Source organism: Podarcis gaigeae, assembly GCF_964106915.1.
Source record: "Podarcis gaigeae genome assembly, chromosome: 4".
Classification (NCBI taxonomy): domain Eukaryota; kingdom Metazoa; phylum Chordata; class Lepidosauria; order Squamata; family Lacertidae; genus Podarcis; species Podarcis gaigeae.
The window spans coordinates 105,203,420-105,223,903 of record NC_139677.1 but is presented as its reverse complement, the minus strand read 5'-3'; the positions used below and the strand labels follow the sequence as shown (position 1 = coordinate 105,223,903).

General features: G+C 52.6%; 2 protein-coding genes across 18 annotated transcripts in view; one reads left to right on the top strand and one right to left on the bottom strand.

Moving 5' to 3' along the window:
* Positions 1–17,191, top strand: part of LOC310843406 (sodium-dependent proline transporter-like) — a 28,281-nt gene extending 11,090 nt beyond the window's left edge. The window contains exons 3-15 of the mRNA XM_083736754.1: positions 1,375–1,506; positions 2,457–2,611; positions 3,351–3,403; positions 3,663–3,801; positions 5,133–5,267; positions 7,199–7,302; positions 8,327–8,451; positions 9,625–9,737; positions 10,515–10,649; positions 11,657–11,756; positions 12,496–12,614; positions 13,873–14,046; positions 15,853–17,191. Of these exons, the coding sequence (XP_083592880.1) occupies positions 1,375–1,506; positions 2,457–2,611; positions 3,351–3,403; positions 3,663–3,801; positions 5,133–5,267; positions 7,199–7,302; positions 8,327–8,451; positions 9,625–9,737; positions 10,515–10,649; positions 11,657–11,756; positions 12,496–12,614; positions 13,873–14,046; positions 15,853–16,017 (1,649 nt within the window). The 3' untranslated portion in view covers positions 16,018–17,191. The remainder of the gene's footprint in view (positions 1–1,374; positions 1,507–2,456; positions 2,612–3,350; positions 3,404–3,662; positions 3,802–5,132; positions 5,268–7,198; positions 7,303–8,326; positions 8,452–9,624; positions 9,738–10,514; positions 10,650–11,656; positions 11,757–12,495; positions 12,615–13,872; positions 14,047–15,852) is intronic.
* Positions 17,192–17,932: 741 nt separating this feature from the next.
* The window catches only part of STIM1 (stromal interaction molecule 1), a 106,279-nt gene continuing 103,727 nt past the window's right edge, over positions 17,933–20,484 (bottom strand). For all 17 annotated transcript variants that reach the window (XR_014563578.1, XM_083736457.1, XM_083736455.1 and 14 more), the window contains one exon: positions 17,933–20,326. Coding sequence is in view for 16 of the 17 variants with exons in the window: in XM_083736457.1 (XP_083592583.1) it covers positions 19,780–20,326 (547 nt within the window). In the remaining variant the exon portion in view is untranslated. The remainder of the gene's footprint in view (positions 20,327–20,484) is intronic.

Genomic DNA, 20,484 nt, shown 5'->3' with positions numbered 1-20,484 from the left:
TGCAGCAAACCAGGCCCCAGGCTTCAGATCTTGGGAAATCCTTCTGCGTTTAGTCACCAACATCTCTGCAGTTTCCGCCCTCGGGGGATGTTCCAGCAGATGCAGCTGGAGGGCCTAAACGCCTTTTGAGCACGATGCATTGCAAAGAGGAACGGGCCAGCCTTAGCCAACCTGGTGCCCTCCGTATGTTGAGGCAGAGCATAGCCGTTGTGACTAGGAGCCATCGCTAGCCCTCTCCTCCTCCATGAATTTGCCCAATCCTCTTTCAAAGCCATCCAAGTTGGTGGCCATTGCTGCCTCCTGTGGCAGAGAGTTCCACAGTTTATGCACTACACAAATAAGTCCTTCTTTTTCTCTGCCCTGAATCTCCCTACATTCAGCTTCACTGAATCCTGACAAGACAGAAGTCCTGTTTTTGGGGGGACAGGAGATGGGCAGGTGTGGAGGACTCCCTGGTCCTGAATGGGGCAACTGTGCCCCTGAAGGACCAGGTGTGCAGCCTGGGAGTCATTCTGGACTCACTGCTGTCCATGGAGGCGCAGGTCAGTTCTGCGTCCAGGGCAGCTGTCTACCAGCTCCATCTGGTACGCAGGCTGAGACCCCTCCTGCCTGCAGACTGTCTCGCCAGAAAGGTGCATGCTCTGGTTATCTCCTGCTTGGAGTACTGCAATGCGCTCTTTATGGGGCTACCTTTGAAGGTGACCCGGAAACTACAACTAATCCAAAATGCAGCAGCTAGATGGGTGACTGGGAGTGGCTGCCAGGACCACATAACACAGACCACATCCTCATCATTCTGCCTGGACACTGAGGTCCAGCACTGAGGGCCTTCTGGCGGTTCCGTCACTGCGAGAAACCAAGTTACAGGGAACCAGATAGAGGGCCTTCTCAGTGGTGGCACCTGCCCTGTGGAACGCCCTCCCATCAGATGTCAAAGAGATAAACAACTACCAGACTTTTAGAAGACATCTGAAGGCAGCCCTGTTCAGGGAAGTTTTTAATGCACGACATTTTAATGTATTTTTAATCTTTGTTGGAAGCCGCCCAGAGTGGCTGGGGAAATGCAGCCAGATGGGTGGGGTACAAATAATAAATTATTATTGGACATCCACAACTTTTAGCATTATGGGAGAGGGAGGAAACTTTCCCTCTGTCCGCTCTCTCCTTGCAATGCTCAATTTTTAAAACTTCGATCATGTCTCCTCTTCCTGGTCTTATCACCAAACTGAAAACTGCTCGTCCATGGCACCAATCCTGAACATCTGCTTAAAACAAGGGGGAATCAGTCGTCCTGCTTAGTCAAATTAAGCCATGCACAATTTTGGGGGTTCGCTCCCCCAATCCCTGACTAAAGGCCTGCCTTGCGTCCCACAGGGGTGTTCCTGATCCCGTACGCCATAATGCTTCTCTTCACTGGGCTGCCTCTCTTCTTGATGGAGCTGAGCCTGGGCCAATATGGAGCTGCAGGCCCCATCACTGTCTGGAAGTGCTGCCCCCTCTTGAAAGGTAGGTCTCCCAGGTGCAGCTTGAAAAGTATTGCTGTTAGTATTTCCATAGTGATCAATTGATTCCTTTATCTCTCTTGCAAATCACCTTGAAGGGGTTTTTTGGGGGGGCGTGGTTTCCCGTCCCTTGAGGACAAACCCTGTACCCCTTTCAAGACTCCGGGTTCCAAGACCTGTGTCCAGCCACTAACCACAGCTAAATCTGCAACAGCTGTGTTAGCAAACTCCTGAGCATACCTGGTGGGCATCTCACCCTTTGTAGCTCCTCTTGTCTTTGTCCACAAAATTAAAAGACGCCTGCTTCTTGGGAGAAAAGCAGTGACAAACCTAGACCGCCTCTTAAAAAGCAGAAACATCACCTTGCCAACAAAGGTCCGTATAGTGAAAGCCATGGTTTTCCCAGTAGTGATGTAGGGAAGTGAGAGTTGGACCATAAACAAAGCTGATCAGCGAAGAATGAATGCTTTTGAATTCTGGTGCTGGAGGAGACTCTTGAGAGATTGAGCAACGCACAATTCAGACAGCCTACCTCCAGGTTAAACAAGCATTTTGTTCAGACTTAAAGATAGGGATCATTGGTTCTTGCAGCCACCGATAAAAACTTTGCCACTGTTAATGTTCTAGCGTTTGTCCGGTCTTCCAATAGGAACCTGACATAGTGAGCCTCTGATTTTCCCAGGAAAGGTACCAGCAAGGGTAATATCAGTTCAGCCCCGGCTTGCTCGTAATTCGCACAGTACAGCAAAATATGTTTTTATAGAATCGATGTCTTGGGCACACGAGCAAAGTCTGTCCTGGTAGGGAACTCCTCTCAACCTGCCATCCAATACTGCAGAAGGAAAGACGTTAAATAATAAATTATTATTATTATTATTAGATGACCCTCGTGGTCCCTTCCAACTCTTCCATTCTATGATTCTACGATTGATTTCCCCTCTTCTTCCTCTGCAGGGATTGGGATCGGAATGCTGCTGGTCTCCTCGCTGGTCTCTCTCTACTACAACATCATCATAGCTTGGACCTTCTATTACCTGGGCATGTCTTTGCAGAGCCCCCTGCCCTGGTCCTGCGATGCCCCACAAAACGCCCACCTCTGCCAGTTGCAGGTGCACTTGGGGAGCAGGGTGTGTGTGTGTGTTTGTGGGAGAGGGTCTCCCCACCCCTCTTCCCACCTTGGATCAAATCTACGCTCCCAGGTGCCATAAGAAAGCTGCAGAGATAGCGCAGGATAGTGCGCACCCTGGAAATTATCTCTTTCAGCTTCTGCCTTCTGGAAGAAGGTACAGGGTTATGTAGACTAGGACCAGTCGCCTGAGAAACAGTTCCTATTCAAATGCGATTTTGGTTTTAAACGCAGTGTAAGGTAGTCTTTATGTGAGTATATTATGTGGGTATGAGACTTTAGGGGCTTAACCAGGCTGGGATAGCTGGGATAGCAGGCTTGTGGGTTTTTGAATGTCTGATGTTGAATTTTTTCAATTTCGTTGTTCTGTATGGGACAATAAAGATTATTGTTGTATTGTATCATATCCTGTGCAACATTTTGCCTGGAAACATAACTTTATAGTTATGGGAACCCAAAGGTCTTCTAGCCCAACCCTCTGCTGTCCTGTAAGCAAAGGGTTCTGTTGCACCAATGAGCCACTTCCCGCAGCAGAAATTCTTGGGGAACAGGTTCGGTGGTCAGCGAAGTGCAGGGCAGGAACTGGCCCTTGCTGGGTGACTCGGGGGGTGGGCGGACAGTCACTGCCTCTCGGCCACCTTGCAGTGCTGTTGTTGGGGACTGAATGCGGAGGCAGAGAACGTGTAAATGCACTTTGCTCAACTGCTTCGCTACCATTTCAGAATGAATCCTGGGGCAACGCCTCTCGAGTCAGCGCCAGCGAAGCCTTCTGGAAGTGAGTGCTGTTTTTATTTACCAATGTTGTTGTTGTTCCCTGAAGGTCCCCTTGGGGTTACCCGGGGCAGGGAGCTCAGAGCTGACCGCCTGACTGCCGTTCTTGCAGGTTGGCCACTGGGGGGAAAACAGGGGGCCGAGCTGGACTTCTTTTGGGTTTTGTTTTGGGCTGGGCGTGGAGAAAGGGGGCTGGTTGGGGATGGAGTGCGCCCCCCCCCCGACGGCCTCCTGTCTCCAGCCTTTCCGCTTGTTCTTCCCAGCGAACAGGTCCTAGGCGTGGTCCACAGCACCGGCCTGGGCGACCCTGGCCCCGTGAGATGGCCGCTGGCTCTGTGTCTGCTGCTTGCCTGGCTGGTCATCTTTCTGTGCATGCTCAAGGGAATCCACAGCTCAGGAAAGGTGAGCGACTTGCGGGGGGGGGGGGACATCTGTGAGAGACATCGTCCTTCAGAAAATAAAACAAAGTTTCTAGTCCTCATCATTCGGAATCCTCTTTCCATAATTTTCCCCATGCTGACAACTGTATATTATACCCCAAATCCCTTGCCAGTCGTATCTCCTGAGTCAAACCAATGGCCTACTTAGGCCAGTGTTGTCTGCACTGGCTGGCAGCAACTGCTTCCCAGGCCTTCAGGCAGGAGTCTCTTCCAGCCATACCTGAAGACGCCAGTAGGTGGATTGAACCCGGGACCATCTGCATGCCAAGCCAGTGGTCTGCCTCTGAGCTATGGTCCTTCCCTCATCACCTGCCATCTCCTGCCCCCCCCCAAATGCTGTCAGTCATCACCTGAACATCTCCCCCTCCCTCGCTAAGGCTCTGGCTCTGGGTGCCTAAATGGGGGGTGTCCATCTCTTGCCTCCCCTGCTCTCCCCTCCCTTGAGCTCCTGCTGGGGGGGTTGGGGGCTGGCTGTTGGGATGCATCCAAGGAAATGGGGGCAATTTGCAAGCCCCCAGCTGGCTCCAGCCCACTGACCGGTAAGCTAGGCGATCTCCAGTCCTTGGCTCAGCATGAAACAGCGACTCACAGCTTCAGAAGCTGGAGCACACTCTAATCAGCAGAGTACATAACACTGCGCAGACAGAAGTGGCAGGAGACGGCTGTGAGAGCATACTTACAGGCAGTTTATTCAGCACACATCAGGACAAAGGAAAAAAGATGTCTTCTCTTCTTCGTGTCCAGGAGCAGGCAGCAAAAGCAATAGCTGTACACACAAACAGAAGGTCCCAGCAAGCTGTGCTGGAGTGTAAACAGACATGTGATATACAACAATCCACACATCTGTTTTACGGTAGAACAGAATATCAATATCCTAACACACAAGGGACGCAGGTGGCACTGTGGGTTAAACCACAGAGCCTAGGACTTGCCGATCAGAAGGTTGGCGGTTCGAATACCCGCGATGGGGTGAGCTCCTGTTGCTCGGTCCCTGCTCCTGCCAACCTAGCAGTTCAAAAGCACGTCAAAGTGCAAGTAGATAAATAGGTACCACTCCAGTGGGAAGGGAAACAGCGTTTCAGTGCACTGCTCTGGTTCGCCAGAAGCGGCTTTGTCATGCTGGCCACATGACCCGGAAGCTGTATGCCGGCTCCATCAGCCAGTAAAGTGAGATGAGCACCGCAACCCCAGAGTCCGTCATGACTGGACCTAATGGTCAGGGGTCCCTTTACCTTTTAACACACACGCACACACACACACCGCTCAGAGCCCTTCCCTTGTCTCCCCACCCAGGTGGTCTACTTCACAGCGACCTTCCCCTACGTGGTCATCGTGGTGCTGATCATCCGAGGAGCCACTCTGGAGGGATCCATCGAGGGTGTGCGATTCTACCTCTCCGCAGACTGGAGCCGGCTGAGCAGTGCTCAGGTGCGCCTTGGGGGGGGCTCTTTGGGAGGGAGGCTGCGCGACACTGAGATCCAGCTCCCAAGGGCCTTCTGGCCATTCCCTCCCTGCAAGACCATATAACAGAGGTCCCAAAAGACCTACATTCGCCCCCAGGATGGTACTGAGCACAATTCAAAGTGTCGGAGCTGACCTTGAAAGCCCTAAACGGCCTCGGTCCAGTAGACCTGAAGGAGCGTCTCCACCCCCATCGTTCTGCCCGGACACTGAAGTCCAGTGCCGAGGGCCTTTTGGTGGTTCCCTCCCTGTAAGAAGTGAGGTTATAGTGAACCAGACAGAGGGCCTTCTCGGTGGTGGCACCTGCCCTGTGGAACACCCTCCCGCCAAATGTCAAGGAAATAAACAACTATCTGATTTTAGAAGACATCTGAAGGCAGCTTTGTTTAGGGGAGCTTTTAATGTTTAACAGACTATTGTATTTTAATATTTTGTTGGAAGCCGCCCAGAGTGGCTGGGGAAACCCAGCCAGATCGGCGGGGTATTAATAATAATAATAATAATAATAATAACCCATAATAATAATTTTATATCTGCGATGCTGAGTCCGGGACAGGCAGCATGGATAATCCAACTTTCATGTTCATAGAGAGTTCCAGTTTGGCACAGTGGTTAAGAGTGTAGAACTCTTATTATTTACTAAATTTGTATCACCCTTTACTGTCAGAGTGGTTCACAACATAAAATGACAATATAATATATATATATATATATAAAATAAGAACAAACCAATTATCCCCCCTGCCACAAACACATTTAAAAGGCTGTGGAATATTAATCTGCCCAAGGCCTGGTTGAGGAGGAACGTTTTTGCCTGGCTCCTAAAGGGGTCGAATGAGCCTCCCGGGAGGGGGCCACCGCAGAAAAGGCCTGGGTGAGTCTAGGGTTCAAATCCCTACTCAGCCATGGAGCTCAGTGGGTATGGCTTTGGGCCAGTTGTTGCCTCTTTCTGCTGAACCTGCCTCTCAGGGTTGTTGTGATTGTCAGGAGCTCAGCCTACACTCGAGTAGGACCCTGGCAGAGATACATGCCCAACTGGCATGTTCCCTCCCTCTTGGTCTTTCGTTTGGGAGCTTCAAAAGCTTTCTTCTGCCCGAACATCACAGCGACCGATGCCAACCGACACCGGCACACTTAGGGATCTGCATGACAGACAGACAGTTTGTGTACCTTGCATGACAGACCCCAGCAACTCAGCATTTTGGCTAATCTACTTTATTTACATATAAACACACACGGAGCACAGCAACATGGCTCCTTCTCTCTCCAGCATCAGACAGCAAAGAGAAAAAGGACAAGGACAATAGTCCCACTTCACGGAACACAGGAATACAAACATCCTGTCTCCGTCACTTCCCACTGTGTGGAGTAAAAACATACACCGTCATGTGATAGACAACAATCCCATGACTGCAATCACGGAGCAGGAATTCTAACAGTGATGATAAAATGGGGAGAACCATATTCACCACCTGGAGCTCTTTGGAGGAAGAGAGGGCTGTAATGAAATAAATTATAAAACTTGAGTTTCTAATCTGGCCTTTGCTGAACTGATGCCCTCCAGAGGTTTTGGATTACAGCTCCCATCAGCCCCGTCTGGCACAGCTGGCTGGATCTATAGTGGAGAACAGCTGGAGGGGGGTCCCCAAGGGGCATCTAGTCCAACCCCCTGCAATACAGGAATCACAGGTCAGTCGCTCCAGTTCAGTTCCGGGAGCCTTGTTTCGTCTCCCAATAATGTATGTTCAGGGACACTCTTCTTTGCAGCCCCATGTGGCTTTCAATGTGTGCAAATGAAGATGGTGGCAACTTGAGGAATCGGCATTGCATAAATCGCTCCATGGAAGGGGTGGGAAGTGAATCTTGGGTAAAAAAAATCTCTTTCCACCCCACCCCAGGTCTGGAATGATGCTGCCTCACAAATCTTCTATTCCCTTGGCATTGGCTTTGGGGGGCTCCTTTCTATGGCTTCCTACAACAAGTTTGACAACAATGTGATCAGGTAAGAGACTGTCGGGCTGAGAGTGCTCCAAAGGAAATCTACAAAATGCATTCAGAAAAGAAAATAATTCTCAGCTCTCATCCCACTTTGTAGATAAATGATGATAGATAGATAGATAGATAGATAGATAGATAGATAGATATAGATAGATAGATGTTGTTGTTGCTTAGTCATTTAGTCGTGTCCGACTCTTCGTGACCCCCTGGACCAGAGCATGCCAGGCACTCCTGTCTTCCACTGCCTCCTGTAGTTTGGTCAAACTCATGCTGGTAGCTTCAAGAACACCATCCAACCATCTCATCCTCTGTCGTCCCCTTCTCCTTGTGCCCTCCATCTTTCCCAACATCAGGGTCTTCTCTTCTCATGAGGTGGAGCCTCAGCTTCAGGATCTGTCCTTCCAGTGAGCACTCAGGACTGATTTCCTTCAGAATGGATCGGTTTGATCTTCTTGCGGTCCATGGGACTCTCAAGAGTCTCCTCCAGCACCAGAATTCAAAAGCATCAATACTTTGGCGATCAGCCTTCTTTATGGTCCAGCTCTCACTTCCATACATCACTGCTGGGATGCATGACGTAGCTCATAGCTTCTCTGAGTTGTTCAAGCCCCTTCGCCATGACAAGGCAGTAATCCATGAAGGAGATATCTATATCTATCTATCTATCTATCTATCTATCTATCTATCTATCTATCTATCTATCTACCTACCTATCTAGAAAAATATAATTCTTATTAGAGTTAGGGTTGATAATAATATTACCCAGCCCATGTTCCTGGGCAGGCTATGATGATATAAAATTCAACGTTAAAACAGATCAAAACAAACTGAAGCTAGAGTGGGTCCTAAATGCATCTCTCAGGTGCCAAAGGCCAGGATAAAGAGGCGTGTCTTCAGTAAAGGTATCCTAGGACTACAGAGTCGAAAGGTACCCCCAAGGGTCATCTAGTCCAACCCCAATGCAGGAATCGCTGATAATTGAGGGACCGAATGCTCCCTTCTCCATCCCTCCACGTCTTTTCCTGCAGGGACACCCTGGTCATCGCCATCGGCAACTGCTGCACCAGTTTCTTCGCCGGCTTCGCCATCTTCTCCATCCTGGGCCACATGGCTTGGCGGAAGAAGGTCCCCGTGGGGGAAGTGGCAGATTCAGGTAGGGCGGCAGGAGGAGGAGGAGGCGGGTCCTCGTCTGTTTTGGGAGGGGCTTACGTCCTGCCAATCAAAGCGGGATGAGGCAATCTCGCAGGGAATGATGGAGAGAACTTGGATGGGTCGCTTCCTCACCTCCTCTCTGAATAAGCCTTGTGCTTGGGAGTCCAGGACCAAGGTGGGATTCGAACCCAGAACTCGGTTCACCCTGCTTCCCCTTGGCAAGTGCGGCTGTGGCACCCAGGGCGTAAATCCCAGGTGCCTCAGGTGTGGCCTTGTGTGTGTGGTTTGGGAGCTGCACGGTCAGGGAAAAAACAATGCTCTCCAGGGTTGTAAAGACTGCAGAGAGAATAATTGGGTGCACTCTTCCCACCTTGGATCAAATCTACGCTTCCAGGTGTCATAAGAAAGCTGCAGAGATAGCGCACCCCGGAAATGATCTCTTTCAGTTTCTGCCTTCTGGAAGAAGGTACATGGTTATAAAGACTAGGACTAGCCACCTGAGAAACAGTTTCTATCCAAATGCGATTTTGGTTTTAAACGCAGTGTAAGGTAGTCTCCTGGGGACACGGATGGCGCTGTGGTCTAAACCAAAGAGCCTAGGGCTTGCCGATCAGAAGGTTGGCGGTTCGAATCCCCGCGACAGGGGGAGCTCCTGTTGCTCTGTCCCAGCTCCTGCCCACCTAGCAGCTCAAAAGCACGTCAAAGTGCAAGTAGATAAAGAGGTACCGCTCCGGCGGGAAGGTAAACGGTGTTTCTGTGCGCTGCTCTGGTTCGCCAGAAGCATCTTAGCCATGCTGGCCACATGACCCGGAAGCTGCCCGCCGGCTCCCTCGGCCAATAAAGCGAGATGAGCGCTGCAACCCCAGAGTCAGCCACGACTGGACCTAATGGTCAAGGGTCCCCTTTACCTTTAAGGTAGTCTCTATGGGAGTATATTGTATTAAATTATGGGGTATCAAAGTTTTTAGGGGCTAACCAGGCTGGGATAGCTGGGATAGCAGGCTTGTTGGTTTTGAATGTCTGATGTAGATTTTTTTCAATTTCGTTGTTCTGTATGGGACAATGACAAAAAAGATTATTGTATCGTATCATCCTCCATGCCCTGCAATTGATGCTGCCAAACACATCTGGGTTATTGACCCCCAACTCTCGCCTTCCTTCCATCCTTCGCCAGGTCCAGGTCTGGCTTTCGTGGCCTACCCAGAAGCCCTTGCTCTGCTGCCGGGGTCGGCCTTCTGGTCCATCCTCTTCTTCCTGATGCTCTTCACCCTCGGAGTGGACACCTTGGTCAGTTCCAGATGTTGCCCCTCCTTCCAAGGCTGGCCGGACTCTGCGAGAGAAGCCAGGCGCTCACTTAGAATCACAGAATTCCCGAGTTAGAAGGATCAATCCAGTCCAACTTCCTGCAATGCAGGAGTGTGCAGCTGCCCCAGATGGAGATGGAACCTGCAACCTTGGCGTTATCGGCGCCACGCTCGAAACCCACTGGGCTATGTCAGATGAAACAACAGTTTTAAAGGCATCAGTCCAATAACTGGGGTGGGGAGACATTCAGACATGGCCAACCCTACTATAAGAGCACCAGTTGAGCCTGCAGGATCAGACCAGCGGCCCACCTGGTTTCCCCGTGGCCAAACAGATGCCCATTATGGGAAACCACCAGGCAGGATCTGAGCCACCAGAGCAAGTCTCACCTCCTGGGGATTCCAGCAACTTGGATTCAAAAGCATCGCTGCCTCTGGCTAGGAGCCTTCGATAGTCCTCTCCTCCATGAATTTCTCCAATCCTCTCTTAAAGCCACCTAGGTTGGTGGTCTTGTGGGAGGGAGTTCCATAGATCCTTCCTGGGTGTGTGTTTTTTTGGGAGGCGGCATGCTCAGATAATTGGCAGGCCCGAGGCAAAAAGGTGCATGGGACCAGTGCATTCTGCACAGTTTCATTTTGCACGGAAGTGCATGTCAAATTGTAACCCGTGGAAGGAGGAGGGTAGGTCAAAATGGTGGGTGGGGAGGCGCTGTGGGTACTGGTCTCCCCCCACCCTAACGGCGAATGCTTCTCTTTCTAGTTTGGGAACATGGAAGGCATCACGACGGCCGTGATGGACGAGTTTCCTTCGCTTCGCGACTGGAGGCGCAAAGCCCTCTTCCTGGGGCTCCTCTGCTTTGCCTTCTACCTTCTGGGGCTCCTGCTAATCACAGAGGTAAGCAGAACGCCAGAAGAGCCTGGCTGCAGGATCAGCCCAGGGGAGAGGCATGGAGAACTGAGTTACTTAAGAGGCACTAGTGAACAAGAAGGGACACGGGTGGCGCTGTAGGTTAAACCACAGAGCCTAGGACTTGCTGATCAGAAGGTCGGCGTTTCGAATCCCTGTGACGGAGTGAGCTCCCGTTGCTCTGTCCCAACTCCTGCCAACCTAGCAGTTCGAAAGCATGTCAAAGTGCAAGTAGATAAATAGGTACCACTCCGGTGGGAAGGTAAATGGCGTTTCTGTGCGCTGCTCTGGTTCACCAGAAGTGGCTTAGTCAACCTGGCCACATGACCCATAAACTGTACGCCAGCTCCCTCGGCCTATAGAGTGAGATGAGCACCGCAACCCCAGAGTCGGCCACGACTGGACCTAATAGTCAGGGGTCCCTTTACCTTTACCTTAGTGAATGAGAGGGCACTCGCATTGCCCGTTTGCATGTCTCTGGAGGAGCCGTCAGTGAAACTAGGCTAGTGCTGAGGATCATACTGATTGGGTGCTTTTGATTTTTAACCCGTTCAAGAGTTTAAAGAAGGTGCCTATATACACAGAGCATAAAATGTTGTGTGAGATGTTATCTTTCTGCTGTTGTATTTATTTATGTTGTATTTTATGCTGTTTTTAAGTCGCATTTTTAATCAATGTTTTATATTTGCTGGTTAGCCGCCCTGAGCCCGATTTTTAAACTGGGAAGGGCAGTGTATAAATAGAAAATTATTATTAATATTATATTATCCAGTCCAGCAGCTTGTTCCCACAGCAGCCAACCAAGATGCCCAAAGGGAAACCTGCTAGCAGGATTCGAGCGCCAGATGCCTGCAGGGCACAATGGCTCTGTAGTTAAACTGCGGAACTCCCTGCCACTGGAGGGAGCTTGGAAAGAGGAGTGGGATAGTGGACTACCTGGATGCAGCAAGGCTCTTTTTCCGTTCTCACATGTGTGGCTTTTCCTCCCTCCCCAGGGTGGCATCTACTGGTTCACCCTCATGGACTCTTACAGCACCAGCTTTGGGCTGATCATCATTGCTCTCTTCATGTGCCTCGGAGTTACCTTCTTCTACGGTGAGTGTCTTGCAGGCCTCCCCACCCCAGTCTGTTTCTTCCAGAGCTCTCCTGGCTTCCAACTTTTTCTCCTCCTGCTGCACCGCCAACTTGAGGCATTTCCTGGAAAGGCTTTTGGGTGCCCGCAGGGCAGCCAGCGCCTTGAGGAGCACGGCAAGATTTTGAGGCAAATTCCCACCTCTGTCTGCCATCCCCGCACCCTCCAAAGGGCTCTTAAACTCAGCCTTCAAGAGGAGCAGTGTAAGGATTTGGGGATATTTAGCCTGGAGAAGAGGAGATTCTTCAAGCATCTTCAAGTACCGTATTTTTCGCTCCATAAGATGCATTTTCCCCCTCCTAAAAAGTAAGGGGAAATGTCTGTGCATCTTATGGGGCGAATGTGTCGTCGATCGCTGGCTCCCTTTCCGGCCCCTTGCCCAGGCCTCCATTTTTTAATGTTCTGCAAAGAGGCTGTTTGTTTCCCCAGCGACATGTGACTGGCTGATTAGATATCTGTCTGGAAACTGTAGAAATGGCTCCCTTTCCTTTCCTAAAGAAGCTTCAGAATTGTGAGTTGAACCCCATAAAAACCGGATTTTTTCCCTTTGCAAAAGAAGCTGCACAACTGTGAGCTGATCATCAAAAAAACAGGGCTTTCCCACTTTCCTCCTCTAAAAATTGGGTGGGGTGGCCAGAGGGGTTCTCCACGCTGCCCCCCACCTGCTAACCTCCTCTCCTCATCTTCTCCCCAACCACGCAGGCATCAACAAGTTCTGCCAAGACATCGTGGACATGATCTGCCGCTGCCCTCCCTGGTGCAGCCAGCTGGTCCTGTACTTCAAGGCTTGCTGGGTGGTCTTCACGCCAGGGTTCTTGCTGGTATGTCGCCCCCACCTTTCCGCTTGGGTGGGGGCAGGGCAGAGATTTTTTTATCAGCTTCCTACTGCGGTTCATCTTGATTTAAATAACTGGGTGGTGAAAGACAAACGTGGGATTGTCTCGCATGAAGGGGACCTGTTCCACCCCCTTGATCATTTTGGCTTTCCTTTTCCGAACCTGGGTTTTTGCAACCTGGGCTGGACTCACAGAGTGTTTGTTGTGGGGGAGGAAGGGAAAGGAGATTGTGAGCCGCTTTGAGACTCCTTCGGGTAGTGATAAAGCAGAATATCAAATCCAAACTGTTCTTCTTCTGTGGTATACAGTGGTACCTCTGGTTGCGAACGGGATCCGTTCCGGAGGCCCGTTCGCAACATGAAAAGAGCGCAACCTGAAGCTCCGTATCTGCGCAGGTGTGCGGCGCTATTTAGCGCTTCTGCGCATGCACGAGCGGCGAAACCCGGAAGTAACCCTTTGTGGTACTTCCGGGCCGCCACGGGACGTAACCTGAAAGAACGTAACATGAAGCAAACGTAACATGAGGTATGACTGTAATGGCATCGTGATATTGGAAGACTTAGGGAGGCAAATTTCTCCCTTGTTTATCGGCCTTTCACGGCCGTCACTGTGGTCTCTGACCTCATAACACCGGTCCTCAGAGATCTGCATAGGCTCCCAGTACGTTTCCGAGCACAATTCGAAGTTTTGGTGCTGACCTTTAAAGCCCTAAACGGCCTCAAAGGCCCAGTAGACCTGAATGAGCGTCTCCACCCGCATCGTCCAGCCCGGACACTGAGGTCCAGCTCCAAGGGCATTCTGGTGGTTCCCTCCCTGCGGGAAGTGAGGTTACAGGGAACCAGGCAGAGGGCCTTCTTGGTGGTGGTGCCCGTCCTGTGGAACACCCTCCCATCAGGTGTCAAGGAAATAAGCAGCTCTCTTATCCTTAAAAGACATCTGAAGGCAGCCCTGTTTAGGGAAGTTTTTAATATTTAATGCTGTATTGTTTTTAACACTCGATTGGGAGCTGCCCAGAGTGGCTGGGGAAACTCAGCCAGATGGGCGGGTATCAATAAATTATTATTATTATTATTATTATTATTATTATTATTATTATTATTATTATTTGCTGCCGGAATAGCAAGGAAAACCATTCTGCTCCTTTCACACAGTAGGTGGGAAGGCTCACGCGTGACAACTGCCCCTTTCTGAAACTCCCAGAATCCTCCAACAATTGCTTGTGTTTCCTTCTCCCTCCCCACAGTTCATCCTCTTCTACATCTTCCTGGATCTGTCCAGCACGACTTTGCATTACGGCACTTACCAGTATCCCCGGTGGGGGGAGGCCCTGGGCATCTGCATGGGGGTTGTGACCTGCATCCAGATCCCTCTCTGGGCAGCCATCGCCCTCTTCAAGGAGTCGGGGACCCTGGCAGATGTGAGTATGATTCAGAAGGCCGAGAGGTGATGTGATATAGACACCTTCAAGGGCCTTGACGTGGAAGAGAGGGGGCAAGCTTGTTTTCTGCTGCTTCGGAAGCAGAGGGATTCCGATGGTAAAAAAAGGAGTTTCTGACTTAAGAATCAGGAACAGCTTTCTGAGAGTAGCAGTTATTCCCCTTGGGAATTTGTGGACTCCTTGGGAGGCTTTTAAACACAGGATGGATGGCCTTCTGTCGTGGATGCTTGAGCTGAGATTTCTAATTGCAGGGGGTTGGAGCAGCCTTTCTCAACCTGTGGGTCCCCAGATGTTGTTGGACTACAACTCCCATAACCCCTAGCTAGCAAGGCCAGAGCTCGGGGATGATGGGAGTTGTAGTCCAACATCTGGGGACTCACAGGTTGAGAACCACTGGACTCGTCCAATTCTACAGTTCCTGCCACTGGGCTGTGCAATTCCCTGGTTCAAAACCCCACCTCTGCCACTAATCAGTAGAGGGCCTTAGGCAAGGTGGCCTATCTTGAGAGTTGGAAGGGATGCCCAGGGTCATCTAACGTCACCTGGTTTTGACTGGTGACGTTTTGACCTTTAAAGCCCTTCACGGCCTAGGACCCACGTACCTATGGGACCGCCTCTCCCGGTATGCTCTGCGGAGGACCTTAAGATCCACGAATGACAACATTTTGGAGGTCCCCAGTCGCAACGTGGTTAGATTGGTCTCAACCAGGGCCCAGGGCCTTTTCAGTACTGGCCCCAACTTGGTGGAATGCTCTGTCACAAGAGACCAGGGCCCTGCAGGACTTGACATCTTTCTGCGGGGTCTGCAAGACAGATCTGTTCTGCCTGGCCTTTGGTTTGGACTCAGTCTGACCCTTATGTTTCCCTTCCCTTATGGTTTTGATGAGGCTGCATTTTAAATTGCATTTTAACCTGTGTTTTAAATTGGTTCCCCCCGCCCATTATGTTTTTACTGTAATTTTACTGTTGTTAGCCGCCCAGCTCTGGCCGGGGAGGGTGGGGTATAAATAAAATTTATTATTATTATTATTATTACTATATGGAGCACTTTAATCAGTCAAGACGATAAACGGCAGGTAATGTCTCAAAGCCAGCTTAGGCAGCAGGCAAATGACTACAGGAAGCTGCCTTTCGTCGTGACCAGCCATTGATCCATCCATCTGCACAGACACTTCCCTCTGGAAGCTGCTGGATGAAGACCACAGGATCAGGCCAATGGCCCTTCTAGTTCCAGGATCCTGTTCTCACAGTGGCCAACCAGGTGCCCTTAATAGGAAACCAAAAATCAGGATCTGAGCACGAGCCCTCTCTCCCCCTGTGGTATACAGAAGCAGAGTGTGGCCATCGACTGCCCTCTCTTCATTCATGAATTCATCCAATCCTTTTTTTAAAGCCATCCAAGCTGGTGGCCAGTGCTGCCTCATGTGGCAGGGAGTTCCATAGTTCAAGCACGCTCTTTGCTCTGCAGGAAGAAGGACCTACTTTTTAATCTTTCCCGAACCTTCCAATTCCAGCTCCCATCATCCCCGACTGCCAGCCATGGCTGATGGGGGCTGTAGTCCAATGACTGGAGGGGGGCACCAGGTTGGTGATCCCTGACCCACACGGAGTGGCAGCAGCCCTCCAGGGTTCCATAGGAGGGTCTTCCAACCCCACCAGGGGGATGTTGGGGGGCTGAACATGCAGAGCTCCTGGAGTCCTCAGCCCTCATGCTTCTTTTAAGAAGTTTGGGGGTTCAAAGCTGAACTCAGAAGTTCATGGGCTTTTTCTCCACTGCTGTCCCAGCGTTTCAGGAAAGCCATCCGCCCTCTGAACTCCTGGCGCACTGCCAGCAGCCGAGATGCGTCTCACGAGATCATCGATGTCCCCTACACGGTGAACCTGACGGACAACGACTTCACGGGGGGCTGGCAGCCGCCGCACAGCGACGAAGCATCAATCTGTGGGTGAACAGAGCCGCGGTTGTCCGCCTTCGCCAAAAGCAAACGGCCCATCTCGACTTCCTTGGAGACGTCCCCACCATGGCCATGGGGATGCCCTGCTGCTGTTTGCCAAGGAGAGTCTGAGTCGGGGGCCAAACTCTCCGGTGCAAGGCCTGCCTAGGGCTTCAGAGCTCATTTCCCTGTGTAACAGGGAGGTGGCCAAGGGCTGGCAGGACTCTTCCAGACCCTGCTGTGGCACCGTTGGTGCCATCTGCCAGCCCTGCTGGGCTCACGAACGCGGCAGGCTATTGCTGTCTCCAAGAGCTCCTCCAACTCAACGGATGGCTTGCGAAGGAGGCGCCACTCGCTCGAGGGGCCGGGTCCCAGCCAGTCTTTCCGGACTGGCGAAGCGTTCCTCTCTCTCTCATTTGCACACCTGACTCTCCAGCCAGGAAGAAAACAAGCAGGACATTGTCTACTGATCTGCTGCAGAGCAGCAGGAAACCTCTGGGCTGCTTCCTCTATGTCCCTTGTGCCCCACCCAGGTCATTCTTCCTTGCTCCCTCTTCCCTCCTCTCGCCCCCCTTGTTGACGTGGCCCAAGCAGATGGCCAGTGGAGGGCTGGGTTTCGACCAGGTGTTTGTCCATCTCTTTTTAGACACCCGAGTTTGGCAGAGTCCCTGCTAGGTGCCAAGTGCGAAGCCAACGAAGTAACCGAGGTCAAGCCGGTGTAGGGAAGGACCCGATCCCCTGGATAACGGCTGGCTCTCCTATGGGATGTGGGGCTCAACCTGCATCAGCACTGACCAATGGCAATGCTGCCTGGGGCAGATGAGAGCTGGAGGGGTCCCCTAGCCCTGCCCTGATATTAATGCTCTGGAAGGTGCAGGCAGTTGGGTCTCTCCACCCTTGAGCCCCCTCCCCTGCCATTGCTCCTCCTAAAAGATGCCAGTTCAGGATTCAATTGCCCAGTCTCTGCACTCCATTGCTATGTTGTATTCCTGTTTCTCTCTCTTCAGATCTGTGGGTGCCAATGTCGGGACGAGTAGGGAGGGGGTTCTAACTGTGTGGGGCAGGGCATTGGGAGGGAAAAGTTTGGAAGAGGCAACCCCTGTGAAGACCAGATGTGGAAGCAGAGCTCCCCCTCCCTTCCAGGGGAAATGGAAGATTTCCCCCTAAATAAATGGTTCGATCACTTCCAAGTGCCTTGGTGCAGTTGATTTTTTTTCTCTCCCTTGGGAACTGGGCCAAAGACAGCCAAGGGTAGGGATTAGGGTACATACACACAACCCACAGAGTGTGCATAAATGGTTATTGCAATGCTATAGCACAGGGCTGACCCTGAAGACAGTGAGGAAATGTCTGCTGATGTAGAATTTTGTGGCTAGGCTGCTCCCTGGGGCAAGACGGTTTGAGCCTGGGAGGCCAATCCTGACCCGTCTGCACTGGCTACCAATTTGTTTCCGGGCCCAATTCAAAGCTCAGGGCCACAATACCTCAAGGACTGCCTCTCCCCACATGAACTGACCCAGATCCTGAGCTCATCCTCTGAGGCCCTTCTTGGTGTGCCCCCCTCCCCTCCAACGGCAAGAGCTGTCCGGCAGCGGAACGGACTTCCTTGGAGGTTTTTAAGCAGAGATCAGACGACCATCTGACAGGGATCCTTCAGCTGTGAGCCACCAAGTCCTTACCAAGGAAAATGTGGGGTATAAATGAATGTAAAAATACTAATTCCTGCATTGCAGGGGGTTGCACTATATGTCCCTTGTGGTCCCTTCCAACTCTAGGAAATTGCCCCTCAGGCAGAGGGCTGTTCCTGAGCTCTTCCTCTCAGCCAAGGCCGTGTTGCAATGCCACCCAAAGCAAACCCTTCCTTCTTGCCCAACCGCCACTTCCTGCTTGCCCCCTCCCTCTGCCAAAGGCACCGACGCCACACAGCCGCCTTAAAATAATCTACATGCTTTTATTGGATTGAAAACAGTTTTATGAAATGGCCATTAAATAAGATCAAGACTTGGCAGGTGCAGAGCAGGGTGGCCTGGCGCTGGGGGTGGGACGGGATGCTCTCCTGGTGCCCATCGCTGCCCAGGGCAGAAGCTGGCAGCCAGACGGGACCTCATGGAGGAAGAAGATGATGTGAGGGCTGCTTTCCTTGGCGCTCGTCGTGCCTCCTCTGGTGCGTGGCAAGGGTAGAAGGGAGCACCACGATCCTTCTGGCTTCTCAAGCTAGTCTTCATGGCCTTGGATGGTGGAACTTGGGGGGTGGGGTGGGGGGTCGCCCCATCCTCTGCTTGAGCCAAGCCCAGGCCCCCCCTCCCTGTAAGTGCCCGGTCTCTCGGCTTCCTCACCAGACCTGGACATTGTCAAGCTGGCAGAGCAAGGCCCGGACGGCGCAGGCGCTTGGAGATGGAGGAGAAGCAACAGCAGGAAGCTCAAAGCGGTGCCAGCTTGGCCATCAAGTCTCTGAGTTTTCCCCAAAGCCCTTCCTCTGTCCTTGCAAGGCATGCAGGCATGGCTCTGGAGGGGAGGCTGCTGTCGGGGAAGAGGACCTGTGTCTGCCACGGAAGGAGGCCACCAGCGGCCCAAACCTGTCCACCTTTGTTCCAAAGTGCAAAAACAAAACAAAACAGAGCCTGCAAGAGGGAATGGGAGGCAGCTCTCTAGCACCCCACACACACAAGCTGCCCACCTCCCAGACTGCAAGGTTATAGCCCAGGAGGTGCCAGGTGACACACAGCCAGGTGCCTGGCGTGGCCAAGAAGCTGGCCAGCTCCGGTCTTCGTGCGTCCCACGTGCATAGGGCAAGACCTGGCTGTAGCAGGGACGTCCCGGGGCAGACAGCAACTCCAAAGGTAGTTGTGGGGCAGCTCTTGCAGAAGGCTTCTAGGCTCAGTGAAGCCTCCTGCTCATTTGTGAGCCAGAAAGCAGACACAAGAACGCCCCCCAGCTCCTGCAGGGACCCCTCCCAAAGCCAAGCACCACTTGCAGAAAAGACAAGGCCTCTTTCCACCTGGAGGGGAGGTGTGGGGAGAAGGAAAGGCCCTGCTGCTCTGGGGCCAAGTGACCGCTTTGTGGTCTCCTGCCCACAGAGCTGGGCGCTGAACTTGCCCCTTTTTGTCTGTAACGAACAGCTGATGTTAACAAAGGGATCTAAAAAATGGGCTTTTGCAGGCCAATTGGAGTTCATCTCCCTCTCTTTCCCCACTCCTCCCAGCAGCCCTGGCCTGCCCTCTTCCTGCCCCTTCTTTGCTTCGCTTGAGGCAAAGGGGCTAGTCCATAAAGTAAACCCACATTTGGGGGTTAGGACAAGCAAGGCGAGCACCACCCTGCCCTCCCCAGCAACAATCCCCTTGCAAAATCCTCTCCCTCCTTGTGGGGGGGGGGGCCACTGAGCCTCCTTGGGGCTGCTGTGGTGCGCAGGGCAAGCAGCAAACAAAGGGGGGCGCAGGGGGTGAACGGATCCAGTGTCACACGGTGTGGCGGTGGCAAGAGGGCGAGGAGGGAGAGCTCGTCTGAAGCCATGCGCAGCCAAAAGCAAGGGACCCCCCCCACCTCCGGCGCAGGGAAGGCGGCCAGGCCGACGTCACAAAATAAATAGGGGCGTTCCACCAGCAGCTCCTCCACCCGGAGAGCAGAGGGATCCTGGGGGAGGAGGAGGAGGAGAGGCGGGTGGGTGCTCTTGCCCCCCCTCCTCAAGGTTCTCCCCCTCCCCTCGCCTCCTGCTCCGTCCCAGTGTGTGTGTTTGGCTGGGGGGTTCCCTCCTTGCTAAACCCCCCCCCCCGGCCCGGACTTATTTCTTGGGCTTCTTGAAGATCTTCAGGGGGAACTTCTTCTTGCCCTGTCCCGAGGAGTCGGTCTCTTCCCCCGTGGAGCCGCTGTCTTCCTCCCCGCCGGCCGCGTTCTTCTTGGAGGCCAGGTGGGGGATGCGGCTGTTGGCGGCCTTGGCCTGGCTGTTGAGCCGGGGGTCGGAGGTGGGGGAGGGCGTGTCGGGCTCGGTGGAGCTGGGGCTGTGGGAGCGGGAGGAGTCGGAGTGGGCCTGGCGGGAGAGGGGCCCTGCCCCGGCCGCGTGGCTGATCTCCCCCAGGCTGGACGACTTCTCCAGGCCGTGGTTCAGCATCGCGGCCTTCTTCATGAGGATGGGGCTCTCGGGGAAGGGCTCCGGCAGAGAGGAAGCCTCCGCCGGCCGGTTGCCGTAGCCGCAGGCGGCCGCCACTGCCGCTTCCTCCGACTTGTTGAGCAGCGCTGGCCGAGCAGGCAGCCGGGGGGCCGAGCTGGACGTGCGCTGGCTGTTGCTCAGGTGAGGGATGGAGGAATCCGAGTCAGAGTGCGATAAATCTCTGGGGGTGGGGGAGAGAGAGACAAGGAAAGAAAGTAGGGCGTGAGGAACCCGGATTTTAAAATGTGTGACCGCGCACTCTCCAGATTGGTGCATGCTCTGGTTATCTCCCGCTTGGACTACTGCAATGCGCTCTACGTGGGGCTACCTTTGAATGTG